Source organism: Carcharhinus amblyrhynchos, chromosome 12 (genome assembly GCF_965287045.1).
Source record: "Carcharhinus amblyrhynchos chromosome 12, sCarAmb.v2.hapA, whole genome shotgun sequence".
In the NCBI taxonomy this organism is placed as follows: domain Eukaryota; kingdom Metazoa; phylum Chordata; class Chondrichthyes; order Carcharhiniformes; family Carcharhinidae; genus Carcharhinus; species Carcharhinus amblyrhynchos.
The window spans coordinates 52,199,749-52,219,342 of record NC_137335.1 but is presented as its reverse complement, the minus strand read 5'-3'; the positions used below and the strand labels follow the sequence as shown (position 1 = coordinate 52,219,342).

The window sequence follows — 19,594 nt, the reverse complement described above, 5'->3', positions numbered from 1 at the left end:
CTTTAGAAGTATTTTGATGGGCACGTGAGATATCATAACATTCAAGGATATTGGGCAAGCGCTGGAAAATGAGATTTGCACAGAACAAAGAGAACAAAGAACAACACAGCACGGGACACAGGCCCTCCGGCCCAACGAACCCGCGCCGCCGTCCCATTGTCTCATTGACCTATTCATGATTTTAGACTACGCCTAATGTGCGAGGATCAGGGAGGTCCAATATAGGGACAATTTGTTACCCAATCAATCAGCCTAAAAGCACATCTTTGGGATGTGGGAGGAAACCGGAGTACCCGGAGGAAACCCACGCAACCACGGGGAGAACGTGCAAACTCCCACAGACACAGGCCCAAATCCATGTGTCCGCACAGCAACAGAGATAGTCTCTGAGCTGTCATGTTGCCCTCGAGATGGTCCAGTTTAAGCACACTAACGACATGAAGCAATAGGCAACTCCCGAAGCAATGTCCAAGAGCAGCCCACTACAACCTGCCGCATGCATGCCCCTTGCTGGACTTAAATGCCTGTGGAGATAAAAAATTCATTATTAAACAGGCAAAGACTGTAACATCCCTGAGGCAAAAACGTAATCCCAAGCCTACAATGTTTAGTAAGGCCTGCTATATCCCCCTATATGTAGCCCGCTCATGTGGCTGTCTAAGTGACTCTTAAACAACCCTAGCGTGCCTGCTTCCACCACCTTACTCGGCAGTGCATTCCACACCCCCACTACCCTTTGCGTGAAAAACTGCCCTCTAATATTTGATGGTAGTTATTGCCGGTGTAGACTCAATGGGCCAAAGGGCCCTTTCTGCGCTATATGATTCTATGACTTGTTGGGGCAATTTTGAGTCCACACTCTCCTTCTGTGGGAATGGCGGCCTGTGCTCAAAATCTGGAGATAGTAATTCATGCCAGCAAGTTCCCGAGTTCCGCTCTCACTGGCCCCTCGCCAATGGAGTGAGGTGAAACATACTACGGGACTGAGACAGTTAATTTTAACACATGAGGATGTAATTAGTGAGTGCTCTCTCCAGGACCCCCTCTCCCCCAGATATTCAGCGGGTACTGCTGTGCTATTGTGTCAGTGCAATTTACAACTGGTTCACCTAGACATGAACCTAACGTTGGGGTTTCCCAGGTACGTAAAGTTTAATCTAGCCCCGATGGAAAGGGGCATGGCAAGGTAGCGGCCTGGCAATGCCTCCTAGCACTGTCGTTTGGCACAGGTTAGCACTGCCTAGTTGGCACTGGCTGGTGGTCATGACAGGAGGTTGTCATGGAAATACTCCAGAGTTACTCTGGAAGATGTACTATGGTCACCTCAAAAATCACCAAGCACATCCTACACAAGAATCATCAGGAAAGCTGTAACTTCCATTGAGCTTTCCATTCATCCCAATGTCTGGAACTCTCCAAAACTCCAATTTAAGTTGGATTCTTCTGAATCCCTTTGAGACCAGATTCTCCCTGCTCCTGGGATATTCAGGGACATGGCTGGGTGGTACCCACCTGGCTGTGCCAGCCTAAATGTGCCAGCTGGCACCCTAGTAATGCCAGGTGGGCACTACCAGGGTGATGGGGCAGTGCCAGGGGTGGGGTCTAAGGAAGTAGAGTTTTAGGGAGCTAGGGCCTGAAGGGGGTGGGACTAAAGGGGAGTGGGCCTTGAGGGCAGGGGAGGACCTGACGGGCTGGGGCATGAGGAGTATGGGGCATGAAGGAGTCCATGAAGGGAAGTTCATCAAGTGGATCGGTGCCATCAAGTTGGGGGGGTGGGTTCATGAAGGGTGGTCATCAAGTGGGTGAAGTGAAGGAGGGATCATGAAGGGGAGCACATTGGGAGGACTTCGATGCCCCAATGCCAGAGGAGGATGAGGAAACACCCCATCAATGAGAACAGAGGGCTCGGGGGAGGGAGGGGGTCTTCGATTTCCCTTTGAGATTGGTGTGCCCTTTAAAAATGGCTCTTGATCTCTGAAGCCATGCTTGCCTGTGTGTTTAGGCCCCTCCTATCTCTGAACCAACGCAAAACTTGCCACTCCCCCAAAAATATGACTAGAGGGAAATGGGGAACCGATGGAGGACAGGAACAATCTTGTTAAGGCTTCAGCTTTGGATCCTGTAGGTGGAGCCACTTGTGCCCTTGAGAAGGTCAATTTCTCTCCTCTGCCTTGACATTCTGAATGCCATTACTTCAGGTCCCCATCTGTGGTGAGCACCAGGCACTCCAGCCTATTATTTGCCTTGCATGATGTGGTCAGAATTTTTGTCCTTTGCCAATTGATGTAGAAACTCGCAATGTCAAGGTGGAGAGCACTTGAAGCCTCTTGGAATTTCATCCTAAATTTTATATAAAGCCTGAAAGGTATTAAATTAATATTGAATACGAACTTTATTATCTTAACATACCTAAAACAACATCAAATTCAAATATCGGTCTCTGGGTTTAATTCCATCTGTCTACCATTTTTCTGGTATGACTGTTAACCCATTCATTACCCACTTATAACCTGTTTACTTTAAATAGGCTACTGTCTGAACTAAAATAGCACAGAAATGAATTTATGCAAAGGTGCTAATATGTGCGCTAAAAATAGCAGAGCAAGGGAATTAAACGCACTGATCACAAGATGTTTCACACTTCGAAGTTGAAATCAGTGTGTAATACTTATAACAAATTTATTAACACGTTATTGTGCATTTGCTTTGTCCGCTACTCATTAAAATAGCAGTGAGGCTTCACACCAATGCATTAATATTTTATCACTAATATTATAAAGTGCAATTTGAACTCAAAAACAATAACTTCAACCCATACCACATCTACTGTACCTTTGAAAGCCCAGCATGACCCTGAACATTTGTCTCATAACTTATAGATTCACAAATTCAGGAAATTATTAGGTGGAAATTTAACCCCCAGAAGAGGCGGGAAAGGGGCAAGAGTGGAGAGGGATGTTCATGAAAATGATGACCCTGAGCCCAATTCTCCACAAAAGCACCAACCTCCAATTTAACAATGTTGTGTTGTGGGGCTACACTTAAAACCTGATCTCAAGAGTAATTATATGTGAGTAAAGCCATATGCCTCAGATTTTAACGGCACCCAGAATTTGACTTTATTCTTCCATGGAACCTCAAGGGCAATTAAGGATGGGCATTAAATTCTGGCCTAGTCAGTGATCTATTATCCCATGAAAGAATAAAGAAAAAGGTTTCGTTAAGGACACTATGTCCTTAGTGCCCATGGGACACTGTGTTTGAATAGAGCACCAATGCGCCTTATCCAAAGGTAGCAACCTCACACTGACCCCAGTAACCCAGGGTCTAGCAGATACGATATAAGCACAACCCCCTCGGTTTGTAGACTGTGTAATTTCTGGGCTGATACTTGAAATTGTGGCATGCATCCTAATTGCCCTTAAGATATTGGTGATGAGCCAAATGTTGGATTGCTGCATCCCATATTGGAGAAGCACACCCGCAGCACAATTTTGCCATTGTTGTTTCTGGTGTCTCAGACAATGTTGAATGGTTCAACCAGATTTATTCCTTTTTAACTTTTCTCTAGTGTTTTGGTACAATTGAGTGGCTTGCTGATCCATTTCAGAGAGCAGTTCAGAGTTAACCACACTGCTATGAATCTGAAGTCACAGGGAGGCCAGATTGCTAAGGACAGCAGATTGCCTCCATTAAAAAAAATTAATGAACCAGATAGATTTTTACAACAAACCAGCAATCTCATTGTCACCATGACTGAGACTAACTTTTAATTCCAGATTTGTTAATGAATTGAATTGAATTGAATTGAAATTCCATCCACTGGCTTTGGAGGGATGTAAACCCATGTCCCTGAAGCATTAGTTGAGGCTTCTGGATAATGAGTCCAGTAATTTTACCACTATGACGCTATCCCCCTTGGGCCTGTTTCCCAGATTTTGTGAAATCAAGCTACTGAAGGAAGGGGAGAACTGCTAGGTTCTCTCTGTGATCTGAAGTCGACCCGCATTCTGTCCCCCCATGGCTGAGGTCTATCCCTCCCATGGATCTCCCTCTACCCCATTACTGCGACCTCTTCAGCTGCCTCTTTGTGATCTCTCCCTCCTCTCTGGTCTCCATACCTTCCATACCTAACCAGCCGGCCTCTTGGCTAGCTGTCAGGTAGGAGACAGAGAATATGTCCAAAGAGACAAGACAATGACTCAAACAGTAGCAGAATTATTGGGGTCAATCTTGAATGCTCTTTGCTAGAATTAATAGCATGGCGATGGCCCTCAAAATGGGAACCTGAATTACAGCTAGCTCCTTTGTAAAAGAGGTCTACAGCTGGATATCCAAAACTCCCATCTGGTTTAGGCAATAGGAAATTCCTGACCTGTTGTCATTTTAAGGTAAGAACAGGTCAATTTCCTGAAGGATTGAAACAAGGAGGTCTTCTAAGAGTGAGTGTTCAACTATTTTTGTGCACCCTGGAAGAACAAGAGTGTGTCTACTGATTTCCCAAAAAATACCTGAATTGTATGTGACCCCAGAACTTCCATTCTCTGTGGAAACCACCACCACTGGCCCACTTAGATTTACCTTGCTGGTGGCTGGATTCAATCAAATGAACTGCATCAGGATGCCTATTGAATTTAAATGAGGCAGGAGCATCTAAATAACACTGGCCACTGAATTATGCAGCTTTATTTATTCATTTAAGTTTGATGGGCTCCGCTGGCTAGGCCAGCATTTATTGTCCATCGCTAATTGCCCTTGAAAAAGAGGTGGTGAGCTGCCTTCTTGAACCACTGCTGTCCCTGTGGTGTAGGAATACACACTCACACTGCTGGTTGGGAGGAAATTCCAGGGTTTTGACCCAGCAAAGGTGAAGGAACCATGGTGTATTTTCAAGGCAAGAGGGAAACTTGCAGTTGGAGGTGTTCCCAGGTGTCAGTTGCCCTTGTTCTAGTGTTGGTCAAAAGGTGTGGAAGTAGTTGTCTAAGGAGCCTTGGTGAGTTCCTGCAGTTCATCTTGTAGATGGGTACACATTGTTGCCACTATGTGTCAGAGGTGGAGTGAGTGAATATTTGTGGATGGGATGCCAATCAAGTGGGCTGCTTTGTCTTGGATGGTGTCAATTTTCTTGAATGTTGTTGGAGTTGCAGCCATCCAGGCAAGTAGAGAGTAGTCCATCACACTCCCGACTTACGCCTTGTAGATTGTTGACAAGCTTTGGGGAGTCAGGAGGTGAGTTACCCACTACAGGATTCCTAGCTTCTGACTTCTCTTGTAGCCACAACATTTACATAGCTAGTCCACCAGTTCAGTTTTTGATCTGTGGTAACTCCCAGTGTTTTGATCAGTACATACACCCCCAGTCAGTTGCCTAAGGGGTAAAATTGAGAAATGAAAACTGGGAGAGCTGGCTAAATTGATATTGCCCATTTTTACGCCATTGCCCAAAGTCAAAATTTCCCCCAAGAAATTTGCTCTAAAGAGTTTACTTAGATTTAATTAATCAACTGCAAAATTTAACTGTTTAGAAACATCAGCTCTTTTAAATTCAGTTTTGGAGTTTTTAAAGCAGCAGGCTGGAATCTAAGGTGTGGATAAAGAGGATTTATGGAATTGGAAGAGGTTACAAAAATAGGGAGGAACAGCCGATGGAGGATTCGCAAAGCAAAAAACGGGAGATTAGGGAGTCAATGCAGATCAGCGAGGATGGATGCAATGAATAATTAGGGATAAGGTACAGGCAGCAGAGCTTTGGATGAGCTGAAATTACAGAAAGCCAGCAAGGAAAAGTCTGGATTAATGAATTAATGGATAGGGTGGATACACTCAGTCTTTGCCCCAGGTTTGAGGAATCGTGAACGAGAGGACAGAGGTTTAGATTAAGAGGGGAAAGAATTAACAAGAACCTGAGGAGCAACTTTTTTACACATGTGGAATGATCTGCCAGAGGAAGTGGTTGAGGCAGGGACATTGACAACATTTAAAAGGCATTTGGACAGATACATGGGTAGGAAAGGTTTAAAGAGATATGGACCAAATGCAGACAAGTGGGCTTAGCTTAGATGGTCTTTTTGATCGGCATGGATCAGTTTAAACCGAAGGGCCTGTCTCCTCGCTGTGGACTCAATGATTCTACGAATCTAGTCTAGAGGTGACCGAAGCACGGTTGAAGATTTCAGTAGCAGATGGGCTGATGTGGGGAGAGGGACAGTGAACAATAATATGAAGGTGGAAGGCAATCTGTTAGCCAGTATAGGAGGTTGAAAACTCAGCTTGGGAATGAACTAAAAATTACACTCTCTTCTGTGTTTAATGAAAAATAATCAAAGTTACATCTCTTGACATTAATAGTATATTTTTTATTGAATTATGACCTCATTCTTACCATGCTGTGAAGAGCTACATTCTTCCTGTTCCCCATTCTTGTGACATGACAGCACCTCAAAGCTCGTGTAATTTAAGTAAAGAATATTTATTGAGTGTGTTAAAATGGCTTTGTGTCACAGAATATAACAAGTCCTTGAGTCCAGAAGCAAACAAAAACAGTCAAATTCTGCCCAATGCCCTTAAACCAGCAGGCAGCTCACCATCCAACTCGCTACTCATATGAATATGAAATAAAATCCTAAGAACGGCAACAGTTAATAGGATGACAGTACAGCAGCATTTAATCCCCTATTAGTTCTTCCTCTTGATTGTTGTACTGGCTATTTTTTTTTTAATTTTAAAATTATGCGACACTGGTGTATAGTCAGCACATTATAAACAGCCCTGATAAATTTGTGTCATGGTCTGACTCTGATGGAAACGATTAGTGAAAATTAAACAAATCTGAGGTCTGAGACAAATTGGATAGAAAAACAGAACATTGATTAAGCATCATTATCACTCTGTAAATCGATGGATATTGCAAGAATGCAATGATTGGAACTTAAAGAAAGTTCAACAAATCAGTTTCAGGCTCTATAAAGGAACCTGAATACAATAAATGCTGGAAGCAGCTTCAATTTATTTTGAATGCATGTTCAAAGCAAAATAAAACATTTGTAGATTCTTATTTATCAATTTAATATTTACTTTGCATCAAAGGAGGAAGTATCTCCACAGGCAGTATCATCACTGATTTTTGTACCTTTGTGAATTTTTCCAATTACTAAATATTTTGATGTGTTTTTCAATTATAATTTCAGCACTGTATCCTGTCAGCTGCCTGTGCACTGGGCAGTCTTGAGCTGTGTCTGAAATTAATTTCATCTTACACAAGTCATATAAGGAGTTATTTTCCTCCCACTTGTCTACTTGGGATTTGGGAGTGTTTTCAGGGGTGAAATGTCACACTGTTTCACCCACCATGCCAACTATTCCATGCAGCTGCCCTTTAATTAACCATAAGTACAATTGCTTTTGTTTGATATAATTTAGCAAGATGGTTGAGGTTCTGTAGAGACGAACTGCGAAGAAATTCAACATCTGCCCAAAATGTGTAAGAAACTATAATGCAGCTATTTGATCTGCTGACACACAAAACCATAGTGCCCAAACCAAAATCAGATACCAATCATAGAACCCCTACAGTGCAGAATGAGGCCATTTAGCCCATCGAGTCTACATCAACTACAATCTCACCCAGACCCTGTTCCCGTAACCCCATATATTAACTCTGCTAATCCCCTGGCACTAGGATCAATTTAGCATGGCCAATCAACCTAACCCACACATCTTTAGACATCAGTGGTTCTTTTTAATGGTTACTGATGAGTTGTGGGCCATAAACATATGCGTTGCAGCGCAGATGATGGCTTCCTTCAGACATTCTGCCTACCGCACAATTCAGCAGTATCATGTATGAATTTCAGTGCGATATATCCCAACAATTGGCTAATTGAACAACATGTTCATTTGGTTATCTGTAACAGGCAGAGTACATTCCGTGAAGAACTAGCCCATGCTTACAAAAACCAAAACAAAATGTCAACTATTAAATGTGACTCTGCACTTGGGCAGCAATTGTTGAACAATCCTGAGTGCGCCAATACACTAATAACCAATTTAAGCCAGCCAGTCCAGCTTATAACATGGCTTGCTTACACTTGATCCAAGGGACAGGCATTCATATGAACCTGTTCTCTGGAAACAAAAACGATGAGTTCAAGCTTTGCACTTTTTTTTGAATTACCAAGGAGCTTGAGGAACCTATTTCTTTCTCCACAATAACAACTTGGCCAATCAGAGTCAACTTGCCAACCAATAAACATACTTTTCTCCTGTGGTACAAATTGTTGCGATCGTTTGAAGTTTGGCATTCTTGTGTTTGTCCTGATGAGTGCAGGATGAAAAGCTTCAGCAACAAGTCTCTCTTTTCAGCAATATTCAAGCTTTGTATTACCAAATTCATCCACTGTTTTTCTTTACAACAGTTGGAATAGAGGTTTAAATATTAACGAGTATGGTTTGAAGACCAAAGCACAATCTGGGGAATTAAACTGAATATGTAGTGGAAATTATACATTGGTTATGAAATGTGAAAATGCTCTGGACTCAGGTCACTATCTGGGTGGTTATATTGGGATTGTGTCTCTTTAGCATGGACCAGGCTTAAGCAAATGCAACTTCTGATGTATCTCCATCACACCTACTTTGTCCTGGAGGAAACTCTGGCACTCACCTGCCTGTTGAGGGGAATTTTCTAGGCCTGACCAGGACCTGATCCCATAGTCTTATCTGCTTCAGTTAGGGTGGGGCCAGACCAGTTGTTGACAACCCTGCCAGGTTCAAGAGTGAAGTGCCTGGTTTAAGTCTTTCAACACTTAGTCTGATCACTGATCATAATTGACTTTGTAGACAGAGATTGCATCTAATATAAGGCATCCAGAAAAAATCCAGAATTAAAGCAGGAATTTACTACAATCTACATTACCAGAAGGATGTGGAGGCTTTGGAGAGAGTACGGAAAAGGTTCATCAGGATGTTGCCTAGTATGGAGAATATTAGCTATGAGGAGAGATTGAATAAACTGGGATTGTTCTCCCTGGAATGATGGATGCTGAGGGGCAACCTGACCGAAGTTTATAAAAATTTTAGGGATATAGATTGGGGAAACAATTGGAAGCTTTCTCCCCAGGCAAAAATGACAATTTCAACGGGGCACAAGTTCAAGATAAGAGGGGAAAAGGTCAGTGGAGATGTGTTGGGGAAGTTTTTTTCATGGGGGGTGGTGGAGGCCTGGGATGCACTGCCAAGTGAGGTGGTTGAGGCAGATATGTTAGTGACATTTAAGACTTATTTGGATAGACATATGAACAGACAGGGATATAAGCAGTTGGTCTAGAAAGGACAACGTGATCGGTACAGGCTTGTAGGGCCGAAGGGCCTATTCCTGTGCTATACTGTTCTTTGTCCTTTCTTTCAATTTCCACATAATTTCAGTCCCTTGAATTTTTGGTGGCAAATAATACTTGGAGAGTTCTGTACTGACTGGGAAAGTCTGCAATCTCTACTAAACAATCCACTGCATAAGATGAAGACTGAGGGTTGCAAAGTACCTGCAAATACTCCTGCTGGAAGTTTAGAACAGATAGAACATAATTTATACCACAGCACTTGAAAGATGGGCTGTGGAGGGAAAGGCGTAAAGTGTTAGGTGATTAATTTAATCATTCAATCTGGAAGACTTCTTAAAATCAAAAAAAAGTCATTGTTTTTTTTAGGACAGCAGAAAGCATCTCCTGGGATCTGATGCACAAACAACAAATGCAAATTCTGAGACACTGACTACACACAATACTTGAACATATATCAAACACGTGCAGCTGCTACGACGTAGGATTTACCTATCAAGATGATGGTGCAAGTAATTTTAGAATGTGTTCCAGGTAGAATTCACCAATTTAAACAATGATGATTGATTAAAGGTTCTACCAAAAGGCCATAAAACCCAGGGCATAAGTTGGTCAATGTATAAATGAGTCCCCCCTGCCCCCGACCTCCCCCAACCTCGACCTCACACTTCAGTGGTTTGTTGAGACTCTGGAATTAGGTGCAAATTCTGTAAATAATGCTAGTATATAGGACATTCCGGCTTCGAATACAGAAAATGATGCATGAAGATGCACCAGCGGTAGAATTTCTGTGAGGGTTCTCCCAATTTACTGTCATGAATTTTGGCAGCCAGTCAGAAGAAACTCCAGCAAAATGGCCTAAACCGAGGGGAGAATGGGAGAAGCGCTTGCAAGGTATGGCTCACTTCATGACAGTAATCGAACACAACGCTAATAGTGCATAGAAAATTGTAAATGTTCAGGTAAGCATTAGCAATTATAATACGTGTAAGACGTGAATTGTCTCTTTGGTGCAGATCTCCAGCCACACACGAGCTACACTTTCACAGTGAGTGCGTGCACTTCTGCTGGATGCAGCGCAAGCCAGCCTGCAACAGGCAGGACTCTGCAAGCTTCTCCAGAAGGTATGAGAAATGATCACAGCGTTTAAGTAAGGTTATTTTTACGAGCACTTCTGGGGTCTGGAACGCAACGCTGCATAATCTCATTTTGCAGCTTGCATCCTGGTTCGGTCTGCCAAAATCAGGTCACAAAATTCCCCATATTGTGTCTGTGATGTAACCACGTCAGTCTGACAAGTCAGGGGTTTTGGTTGACTGAAAAACGGCATGTACAAGCTTTTTTTAAAAACATGCTTTCACCTCCAAAAGGCACAGTGGGAGCTAGGATAAAGAAGAAACTAGGTAAGTAGAACAATTTAACCTTCATTTTGCAGGGAGGAACAGCTAAATGATAATTTAGGTTAGATGGAAAGAAAAGTAAAAGCAAAAGCTGAAAATTGATGAGGCTTATGGAGGAAACAGAGAAGAAAGAACAAAGAAAGAGGAATGTGAGGAGAACATTGTGAACTGAAGTAAAGAGCCATTTCAACTTAAGAGGGTGATTCCAGCACAAAACCATTCCACTAAGTTAATTTCCCACCCATCAACGACAGAAGGATGACTCTGGCAATTTTAACCACTATTATTTAGTCTCACCGGTCCATTTTCTTGCAAATGGATGGGATTGCAGAATGGCTACCCGCTGCTGGGAATTGGGACCAATTGAGTGACTTCGAGCTTCGAGTTTAGTTGGCTGGGGAGGAATTGCCCGAGGGTGAATTGAATTGGGAGTTGGTGGGGTGGGGAAGTCCAAAATGCAGAGGCTGCAACAATCCACATACTTTGGATGTGTCTGCCTCCAACAACACTAACAATGTTCAGCAGCTACCTGATCAGGCCCTGGTTAAAATATAATTGACACTGTATGGAAAAAATTGGCTGTGATTAACGTAAATGCATGAGGCCATCTGTCTAATGCAAGGTCCCCAACTGCCTGGTTTCTATTAACACTAACCAGTTGATTGGCATACCAACCACCAATTTAAACATTCACTCCTTCCACCACTGATGCATGCTGGCAGCAGTGTTATTATATAAAGCTTACTTATTAGTGTCACAAGTAGGCTTACATTAATACTGCCATGAAGTTACTGTGAAAATCCCCTAGTCGCCACACTCTGATGCCTGTTCAGGTACACTGAGGGAGAATTTAGTATGGCCAATGCATCTAACCAGCACGTCTTCTGGAAATAAGAGCATCCAGAGGAAACCAACGCAGACACGGGAAGAATGTGCAGACTGCACAGACAGTGACTCAAGCCAGGAATTGAACCCAAGTCTCTCGCGTTGTGAGGCAGCAGTGCAAACCACTGTGCCACCTTGCCACCAAGACACACTAATGCATCTCACCAAGCCTCCTTGACAGCAACTCCTGGGCCTCTCCCAGCTAGAACAACAAGGGGTCTTCTGTTTAGAAGAACAGATGCATGGGAACGCCACCACCTGAAATTTCTGTCCAAGCTGTACGCCACTCTGACTTGGGACTATATTGTCATTCTTCCAGTGTCAGGGGATCAAAACTCCGGAACTCCCTTCTCAGCAGTAGAGTGGGTGCGTAAGCGCCCAATGGACTGCAATGGCTCAAGGAGGTGGCTTGCCATCCTCAAGGCAATTTGGGGTGGGCAAGAAAAGCTGACACATTCCATGAAAAACAAAACGAATGGTCTCTCCATGGGATTCAGAGAAGGGCTCCTATACCTCCTGATCCCAAAAAGGAATGTTTCTGACCTACCAAAAGGATCTTTTCTTCCTTCCCATAAACTGCTAATCTGCCTTAATCTGACCGGGACAGCTTCCTTGATCTGGCCTGGATCAAAACACAATTGGGATCATCTCGAAGAAATAGGAAATGATGTCTTCGTGCTAATGTCATGAGGCCCTAATCTGTCTGTGCGAGGACCTCAGCTGCCTGCTTTCCATCAAAATTCACCCAATATTTCTTTTTGAATAATTTTTAATAAGAATTGATTTGTGGGTGCGTGTTTTAGTTTTGTAGGGCTAGAATTACAGCAATAAAGCAACTTTGATATTTGAGTAACTTCCTCACTATAATATTGATGTTTAATGACGGTGTGTAAATTTAAGCAGCAATGGTGGTTGGCTAGTGAACAGGGATTTCTCTGGACCTTTTTTTGGCAACCTAAGGGTTAATTTGTAGAGATTCTAATTCACGAAAGACTTCAATATAAGTAGGTGTGTCCCAATCAGCACAAAGTTAAGACAGAAAGATTTGTTCAGGTGAATTCAATTTTAAAATAATATATTTTAATTATATCTCAGACATTCTTGATAATATTACTTAGGTTGCACCTGAAAAATCAACAACATTGATGCTTCCTCAATGCACAACAACTGTCTTTATTTATCTTGTTAGGAGTTTGGCCAATGCCTCGTCATGTTATAGTAAGTTCCAACATTGTGGAACTCTATTGGACAGAGCCAAGGAAGCCCAATGGGATCATCTCACAGTACCATTTGCTACGTGATGGTGTAGCCATCTTCAGTGGTAGAGGTGTAACTCTCAACTACACAGATACTGGCTTGCAGCCCAACACAAGGTAAAAACTTTTTTTGCAGATCTTTAACAAGCTTTTAAGCAGTGATTATTGGTGATATCCAATCTGTGAGAGTCTGAAAGAATCCTTTGACTTGCTCTTAAAAAGCCAAACAGTGGTGATATTTAATCATTAAAATTTTTTAAAAAATCTTTAGGAGAGCTCTTAAAAGACAAATATTGGTGATATTCAATCACCTACTGTCTTTTGTGACTCCTCTTGTTTATTGATGTGTTTTAATGATTGTGCTCTATGTCAGCTTTTCTTTTATCTCCCTTATCTGAGTAGGAATTAAAACACATTGAAAGTTGCTGAGCTATACATGAGCCAAACATTAATATGAATGCTAAAGTACCACTTCTATGTAGACATATCTCATATTAAAATCTTACAAGTGGAGGAGGGATATTTTTAACACTAATTGTGATGTGTGCATCAAATTACAAAATAAATGGGTTAATGACTCCAGTAAAATACTAGACAGGAATTTAAGGCGAACACATCAGCGTGCTGAAAATAGTACACCAAGGAATGCCAATCCCATAGCTATCTATTTTTACATCAAAAGTGCAGAATTTGCAGCCAGACGTAAGGTGAATTAAATAACACATTATTCAACTTTGATTCTGCTGTTAATCGTTTGCTATGTTTCTCTTTAGATATGTGTACCAATTGCAAGCCAACACTAGAAGAGGGAGTGGTACAAGTGAAAATAACATTGTTCAAACACCAGTGTCAACGCCAGAGAGAATTCCAGCTCCATATAACGTTACAGTGGCTAGTCCATATTCACTCTTCATAGGCTGGACTCCACCTGGTATATTACCATTTCGAAATACAGCGTTATTTCTTTCAGTAGCATTTCCAAAGCAAGATATTTGAGAGGCATTATTGGATTATGTTTTAATTAAATAAAGCAAAAGTAGAAATCTATTTCCCACAGCAATTTATAATCCCTATTCCGTGACCTCAGGCCTGAACCTGTAAGATTATACAGAGAATGTGTGTCAGTTTAGCATTCATAAGTATTATGATTGTGTTCCAGGAAGGACTGTCTTGTCCAAGAAAGAGATACAGTTACAGGCTAGAAAAACCACTGGGTGAACGTAATTTAAAACACATAGGAGGAGAAATTGTAAAGTTTATTTATTAGTTACAAGTAGGTTTACATTAACACTGCAATTAAGTTACTGTGAAAGTCCCCTAGTCGCCACACTCCAGCACCTGTTCGGGTACACTGAAGGAGAATTTAGCATGGTCAATGCACCTAACCAGCATGTCTTTTGGATTGAAGGAGGAAACTAAAGCACCCAAAGGAAACCCATGAAGACACGGGGAGAATGTGCAGACTCCACACAGGCTATAGGCCAAGCCAGGAATCAAACCCAGGTCCCTGGTGCTGTGAGGCAGCAGTGGTAATCATTGTGCCACCTCTTCAATTGCTCCTAACTGAGAATAGAAAATGAGGCAAAGAGCATCAATTATGTGCACAAAGTCATCATATTGGCCTCAACATTCAGGTGTCCTGGACAGACATTAGATCCTTGGATACATTAATGATTGCAGAAATTGGGCAATGTTGATTGAACCAGGTCTACTCCACTTGGTTTTCAGAGTTGCCCTGCCTGAACCAGTAGCCACAAACAAATGGTTACCTTTTTTATAACGTTACCTTCATGTTGAGCCGGGAGGTGGCATTCCTAAAGCTCACTGTCAGCCTGCAATATCTTCCTTTTTCCCTATCTGCACTTCCTCACTCCCAACTAACAAATCCAAGGCCCAAACTAGCGAACCTGCTCTGGAAATAAGGTGGGCATCAACACTTCACAACAATATGAAAATGTGGTGGAATTAAGTTCAAATTACCCACAAGCAGGGGCAGATTGATCCCATCATAAAAAGCTATTTAACAATTATCATGAGAAAAAAATTAATGATGTTGTAAACTGCTTATTGAATATTAACCCATCTATTACTGGGTATTACACTTAAGGCATTTGTCACCATAAAGGTTAAATTTTACCACTTATAGATCACAAGGAATGAAGTCTAAAACCATGTATCGTTGTAAGTGATACATGTGCAGTGACATTTTTTTTAATCAAGGAAGTTTAATAATTTAACTTTTTCCATTTGTAAAGATAAAGTAATAATCAACTTGCTCTCTGCATACATTTCAGCTTCATAAATCTTGAATTAACTATCCATGCTTCATTGTTCTAAATAATGAAAAAGGTCATTACAGAGAATGCTAACAAACTAAAGTGTGATGTCTTGGCTATAGCTAGAATGGATTAAGGCTCACGCTAAATTTGAAAGATTTGTATTCCCAATTTCCTTAAAAAAAAAGTGGTGAAAAATAAAAACTTACAAAACCACAGAATTCATGTGCCGAAAGTAATTTAGATTCAATTTGGGCAAGAGGTGAAGGGGGCATGTGACGAAGAACTTTTTTTTTTACCACCAAGTGGTAACGATTGAACAAGAGTGGTGGAACCAGAGATGATCAATGATTTTGAAAGGAAATCAGATCATTGGATATCCTCAAAAGGATAATCGGATAAGTACTTAAAAGAAGTAAACAAGAAGGGCTACAGGGAGTGGATTACTCCATGGAGATTAAATGGCCTCCTTCCTTTCCATAAATGATTCCATGGGCATAATTCCATAGAACTTAATGGGAGTGGGTTGACGATGTGGGTGGGGGGTATGAGCAATTATTCAGGAGTACTTGCATTTGATTCCAATGGTGGGGAAACTGTCACTGATTTCATGGGAACTTGGTTGGAAAGGACCTGACATGGCAAGCTCCTCTCTGGGATTTCCATTTTTCTCCACTCAACTGTCTCCAGGGATCCAGAAAAGTATGCAGTGGCATTGCTGGCAATACCAGAAAATTCTCGAATATCATCGAATTTCTATAGTGCAGAAAGAAGCCATTCGGCCCATCGAGTATGCACCGACCACAATTCCACCCAGGCCCGATTCTCATAACCCCACATATTTACTCTGCTAATCCCCCTGACACCTTTAGCATAGCCAATCAACCTAACCCAAACATCTTTGGATTGTGGGAGGAAACCAGAGCACCTGGAAGAAACTCACGCAGACACAGGGAGAATATGCAAACTCCACACAGCTAGTTACCCGAGGCCAGAATTGAACCTGGATCCCTGGCACTGTGAGGCAGCAGTGCTAACCACTGTGCCACCAAATAGAGAAATGCTGGCCTCTGAGATGGAATTCCTGCCCCATTGAAGCCTTGATTGCACAAGAGGCCCAACATTGCCTACTCTTGTGCAGGAGGCCCAACACTGAGCATTTAAGTGTCTGATTGCATTTAACTAGCATTGGGCCTCCTGGGCAAAAGTGAGCAGTTTTCCAACCAGTGGATGGGTCCCAGGAGGGGGAGCAGGGGGAACCCTGTCACAGACTCAAAATTCTGCCCGTGATTCTAATTTTCTTTGAAATAATTTATTGCAGATGCTGCTTTCCTACCGGGAATGTTTGACAGAATTAGTAGGTACAAGTAGCGATTGCTCACAGGAGATTAAACTATTAATGAGCACCATCATTGAAGTTAGAATTTAAAGAAAATTGGGGCAAATATCATGTTTCTCAAGATAAGGAATTTGAATGCTTAATAATGGAATATTCTCTCATGTGTTTCATTCGATGGTAGTACCAAACAATCCCAGAAAACGTGTGAAACAACATGTTTTAACATTAACCTCAGAAAATTACCTCAACTATACACATGCGAATGCTTCCATTTTTTACACCAGCGCTCTTTGTCTCAATCTCATTCAGAGAGACTACTATGTTGCCAATTAGTGATGGATAAAGATTGTCAACTGATGTCTTTTGCCAAGGTGAAAGAGCTAAATAAACTCTCCAGTGCAAAAAAAACTGTAGAAGAGAGAAATCAGGATGCTGTGACTAGGTTGCATCATGGCTTGGCACCTCCTCAGAGCATTTGATGTGGCACCATCAAAACTTTCTCAGAAGTGAGGCAGAAACCTTGTTCATATATATAAACAGGGTTTCCTTCACCCTTTTGGGAGTGGCACGATGTCACAGTAGTTAGTACTGCTGCATCACAGTGCCAGGGACCCAGGATTGATTAAGGCCTTGGGTATCTGTCTGTGTGAAGTTTGCACATTCTCCCCATGCCTGCATGGATTTTGTTCAGATGATCCAGATTCTTCCCTTAGTCCAAAGATCTATAGTTTGGGTATATTGGCCATGGTGAGTGCATGGGGTTACGGGGATGGGGCAGAGGGGTGGTGGGCCTGGATAACATGCACTTGCGGAGAGTTGATGTAGACACAATGGGCTGAATGACATCCTTCTGCATTGTAGGGATTCTATGGTTTTTCTGGCGAAGTTGAGTACCAAAGACTTCCATCCTTGTTTGCAGCTGGGATTCTCTGTTGCTGCTGAAAGTGAATTGAGATTTGGCTGGAATGCCAAATTCTCCATTCTCACTTGCAGCAGGGTGGGCACAGATGTGATCGGAGAATCCCATTCATGATGTTGGGGCATAGGCAGCATTGAGGAAATTCTAAACCCATAAGTGATTTGTGCAATTTTGATGTTCAGTTTACTTTGATGAACAGCACTATTGAACTTATACTGTACTATTTTTTAATCACTTGTAGGTGTTTTCAATATCACAGCCCCCTTGCTATATAATGTCACTTTAAACCTTGGGACTGCCCAAGCAACTGTTCGTCCTGCTGGTCAGAATCATTTCTTATTAGTGGAAGAACTGAATCCATTTACAGACTATGAGATAAGAATTCAGGCATGTCAGCCAGGTAAGACCAAAATGTTATTGGTTCCTATTACCATTAATGACCTTAGCTTTGCATGTTTGTGTTTAATAACAATGAGGATGTGGAGAAACACAAACTAAATCCTTACTGTTTAGATTGCAAGTAGCTTGAAATAATATATTGTTTTTTGAATGGTCTAATTTGACTTAAAATATTAATCCATCAGGGATTCAAATTAGTTCAATGGTAACAGGGAGGTATGGTGACATAGTGATTAGCACTGCAGCTTCACAACGCCAGGGATCCTCGATGGAACCGATTCCCAGCTTGGGTTACTATCTGTGTGGAGTCTGCACATTCTCCCTGTGTCTGCGTGGATTTCCTCCAGGTGCTCTAGTTTCTTCCTGCAGTCCGAAAGATATGTGGTATAAGTGCGTTGGCCGTGCTAAATTCACCCTCAGTGTACCCGGACAGCCACCAGAGTGTGGCGACTAGGGGATTTTCACAGTAGCTTCATTGCAGTGTTGATGTGGGCCTACTTGTGACACTAATAAATAAACTAAACTTTAAGCAGTGAATTGTTAGTTAATGACAACCAGGCTTTTTAAAATGTTATCCCTACCATTTTCTATTTTAGTAAGCTTGGTAAGGGAGTTGCATTATACCATAGCTTATCCTCACCATGTAAATTGTTGGAGAATTTCAGACTTCCTGATTATTTGGATAACCTTTTCTAAAGCCAGATTTTCCTTTGCCTATAGTATGTCCAAAAGGGCAAATCTCTGACTGCTATTTGGTCTTGTGTATGACCTCTTACTTAGTAGTCACGGCCTTCAGCTAATCTGTATAATTTGTTTATGAATGAGTAACTGTGTGCTCCAGACCATTGAATGCTCACTCTAAAGTGTTGATGAAGCAGCTTCTGTGGTCTATCATGATCGTATTAACTGCGCAGGCTTTATTATTTTCGAGGCAAGTACAAGGTTTCATTACTCATAGCCGAAATAGATGATCTGCGCCGAGCAATAGGTAGAGTTCACCCTGAATGAAGGTGACACTGATGATTGGGCCATGTATTGTATTTTCTTACCCAGATGGCTCAAGAGTACCACTAGTTCTTCTTGACTTCTCCCTCCCTCCCTCCCATCTTGTACACCAGTCCCATTGCCTCACCCCATTCCATCCCTTCACATCCCTCCCATGTCTTTGCTTATCCCTCCCTTCTCCTATGCCATGCCTCCCACTCACGTGTCTTCCTCATCCTCCCATGCCATCTCCCATTTACTATCTCCAATCCCTTCACTTCCCTTCCTCTCCTCTGTCATGTCAGCCTCCCCAGTGTACGCTTGTTCACCCCCTCTCTCATGCCATTCCACCCTCCCTTCTCTGTTGCTCCCCACTCCTGCTATGTGTAACCTGCCCTCTTTTGCATCATCTATCATCTTCGAACTCAGTAATCAAGTTCAGAGAGTGACAAGGACTTTAGGGGCCAGTGAGCAAGGCTGGAGAATGGTGGCTGCTGGGGGCCACTAAGTGAGGCTGGGGAATGGCAGGAACCAGGACCAGACCATGGGCAGAGACTGAGGCATGTGCCCCAACAAAAAATCAAAACACCAAACAATCAGAAAATGTGAACAGTCTGAAACTCTACTATTGCTGTCAAATTATCATTCTAAGAAAACGTTTGTGTTATTTTAAGAGATTCTGTCCCCATATTATAGAAATGCTGTTTGCTGTTAATGTCCGCTTTGACTAGACAAAGAGGGTCTTGCTGCTCAAAACTGGGAAAATTGAGTGTTAAATATTTCTGCCTTGGTTTAAATAAA

General features: G+C 42.1%; 1 protein-coding gene across 3 annotated transcripts in view; it reads left to right on the top strand.

The window, feature by feature from the left end:
• The window catches only part of ush2a (Usher syndrome 2A (autosomal recessive, mild)), an 815,153-nt gene that overhangs the window by 674,228 nt on the left and 121,331 nt on the right, over positions 1-19,594 (top strand). For all 3 annotated transcript variants that reach the window (XM_080200528.1, XM_080200527.1, XM_080200526.1), the window contains 4 exons: positions 10,352-10,459; positions 12,810-12,993; positions 13,650-13,807; positions 17,652-17,810. In XM_080200528.1, coding sequence (XP_080056654.1) covers positions 10,352-10,459; positions 12,810-12,993; positions 13,650-13,807; positions 17,652-17,810 — 609 coding nt within the window. The remainder of the gene's footprint in view (positions 1-10,351; positions 10,460-12,809; positions 12,994-13,649; positions 13,808-17,651; positions 17,811-19,594) is intronic.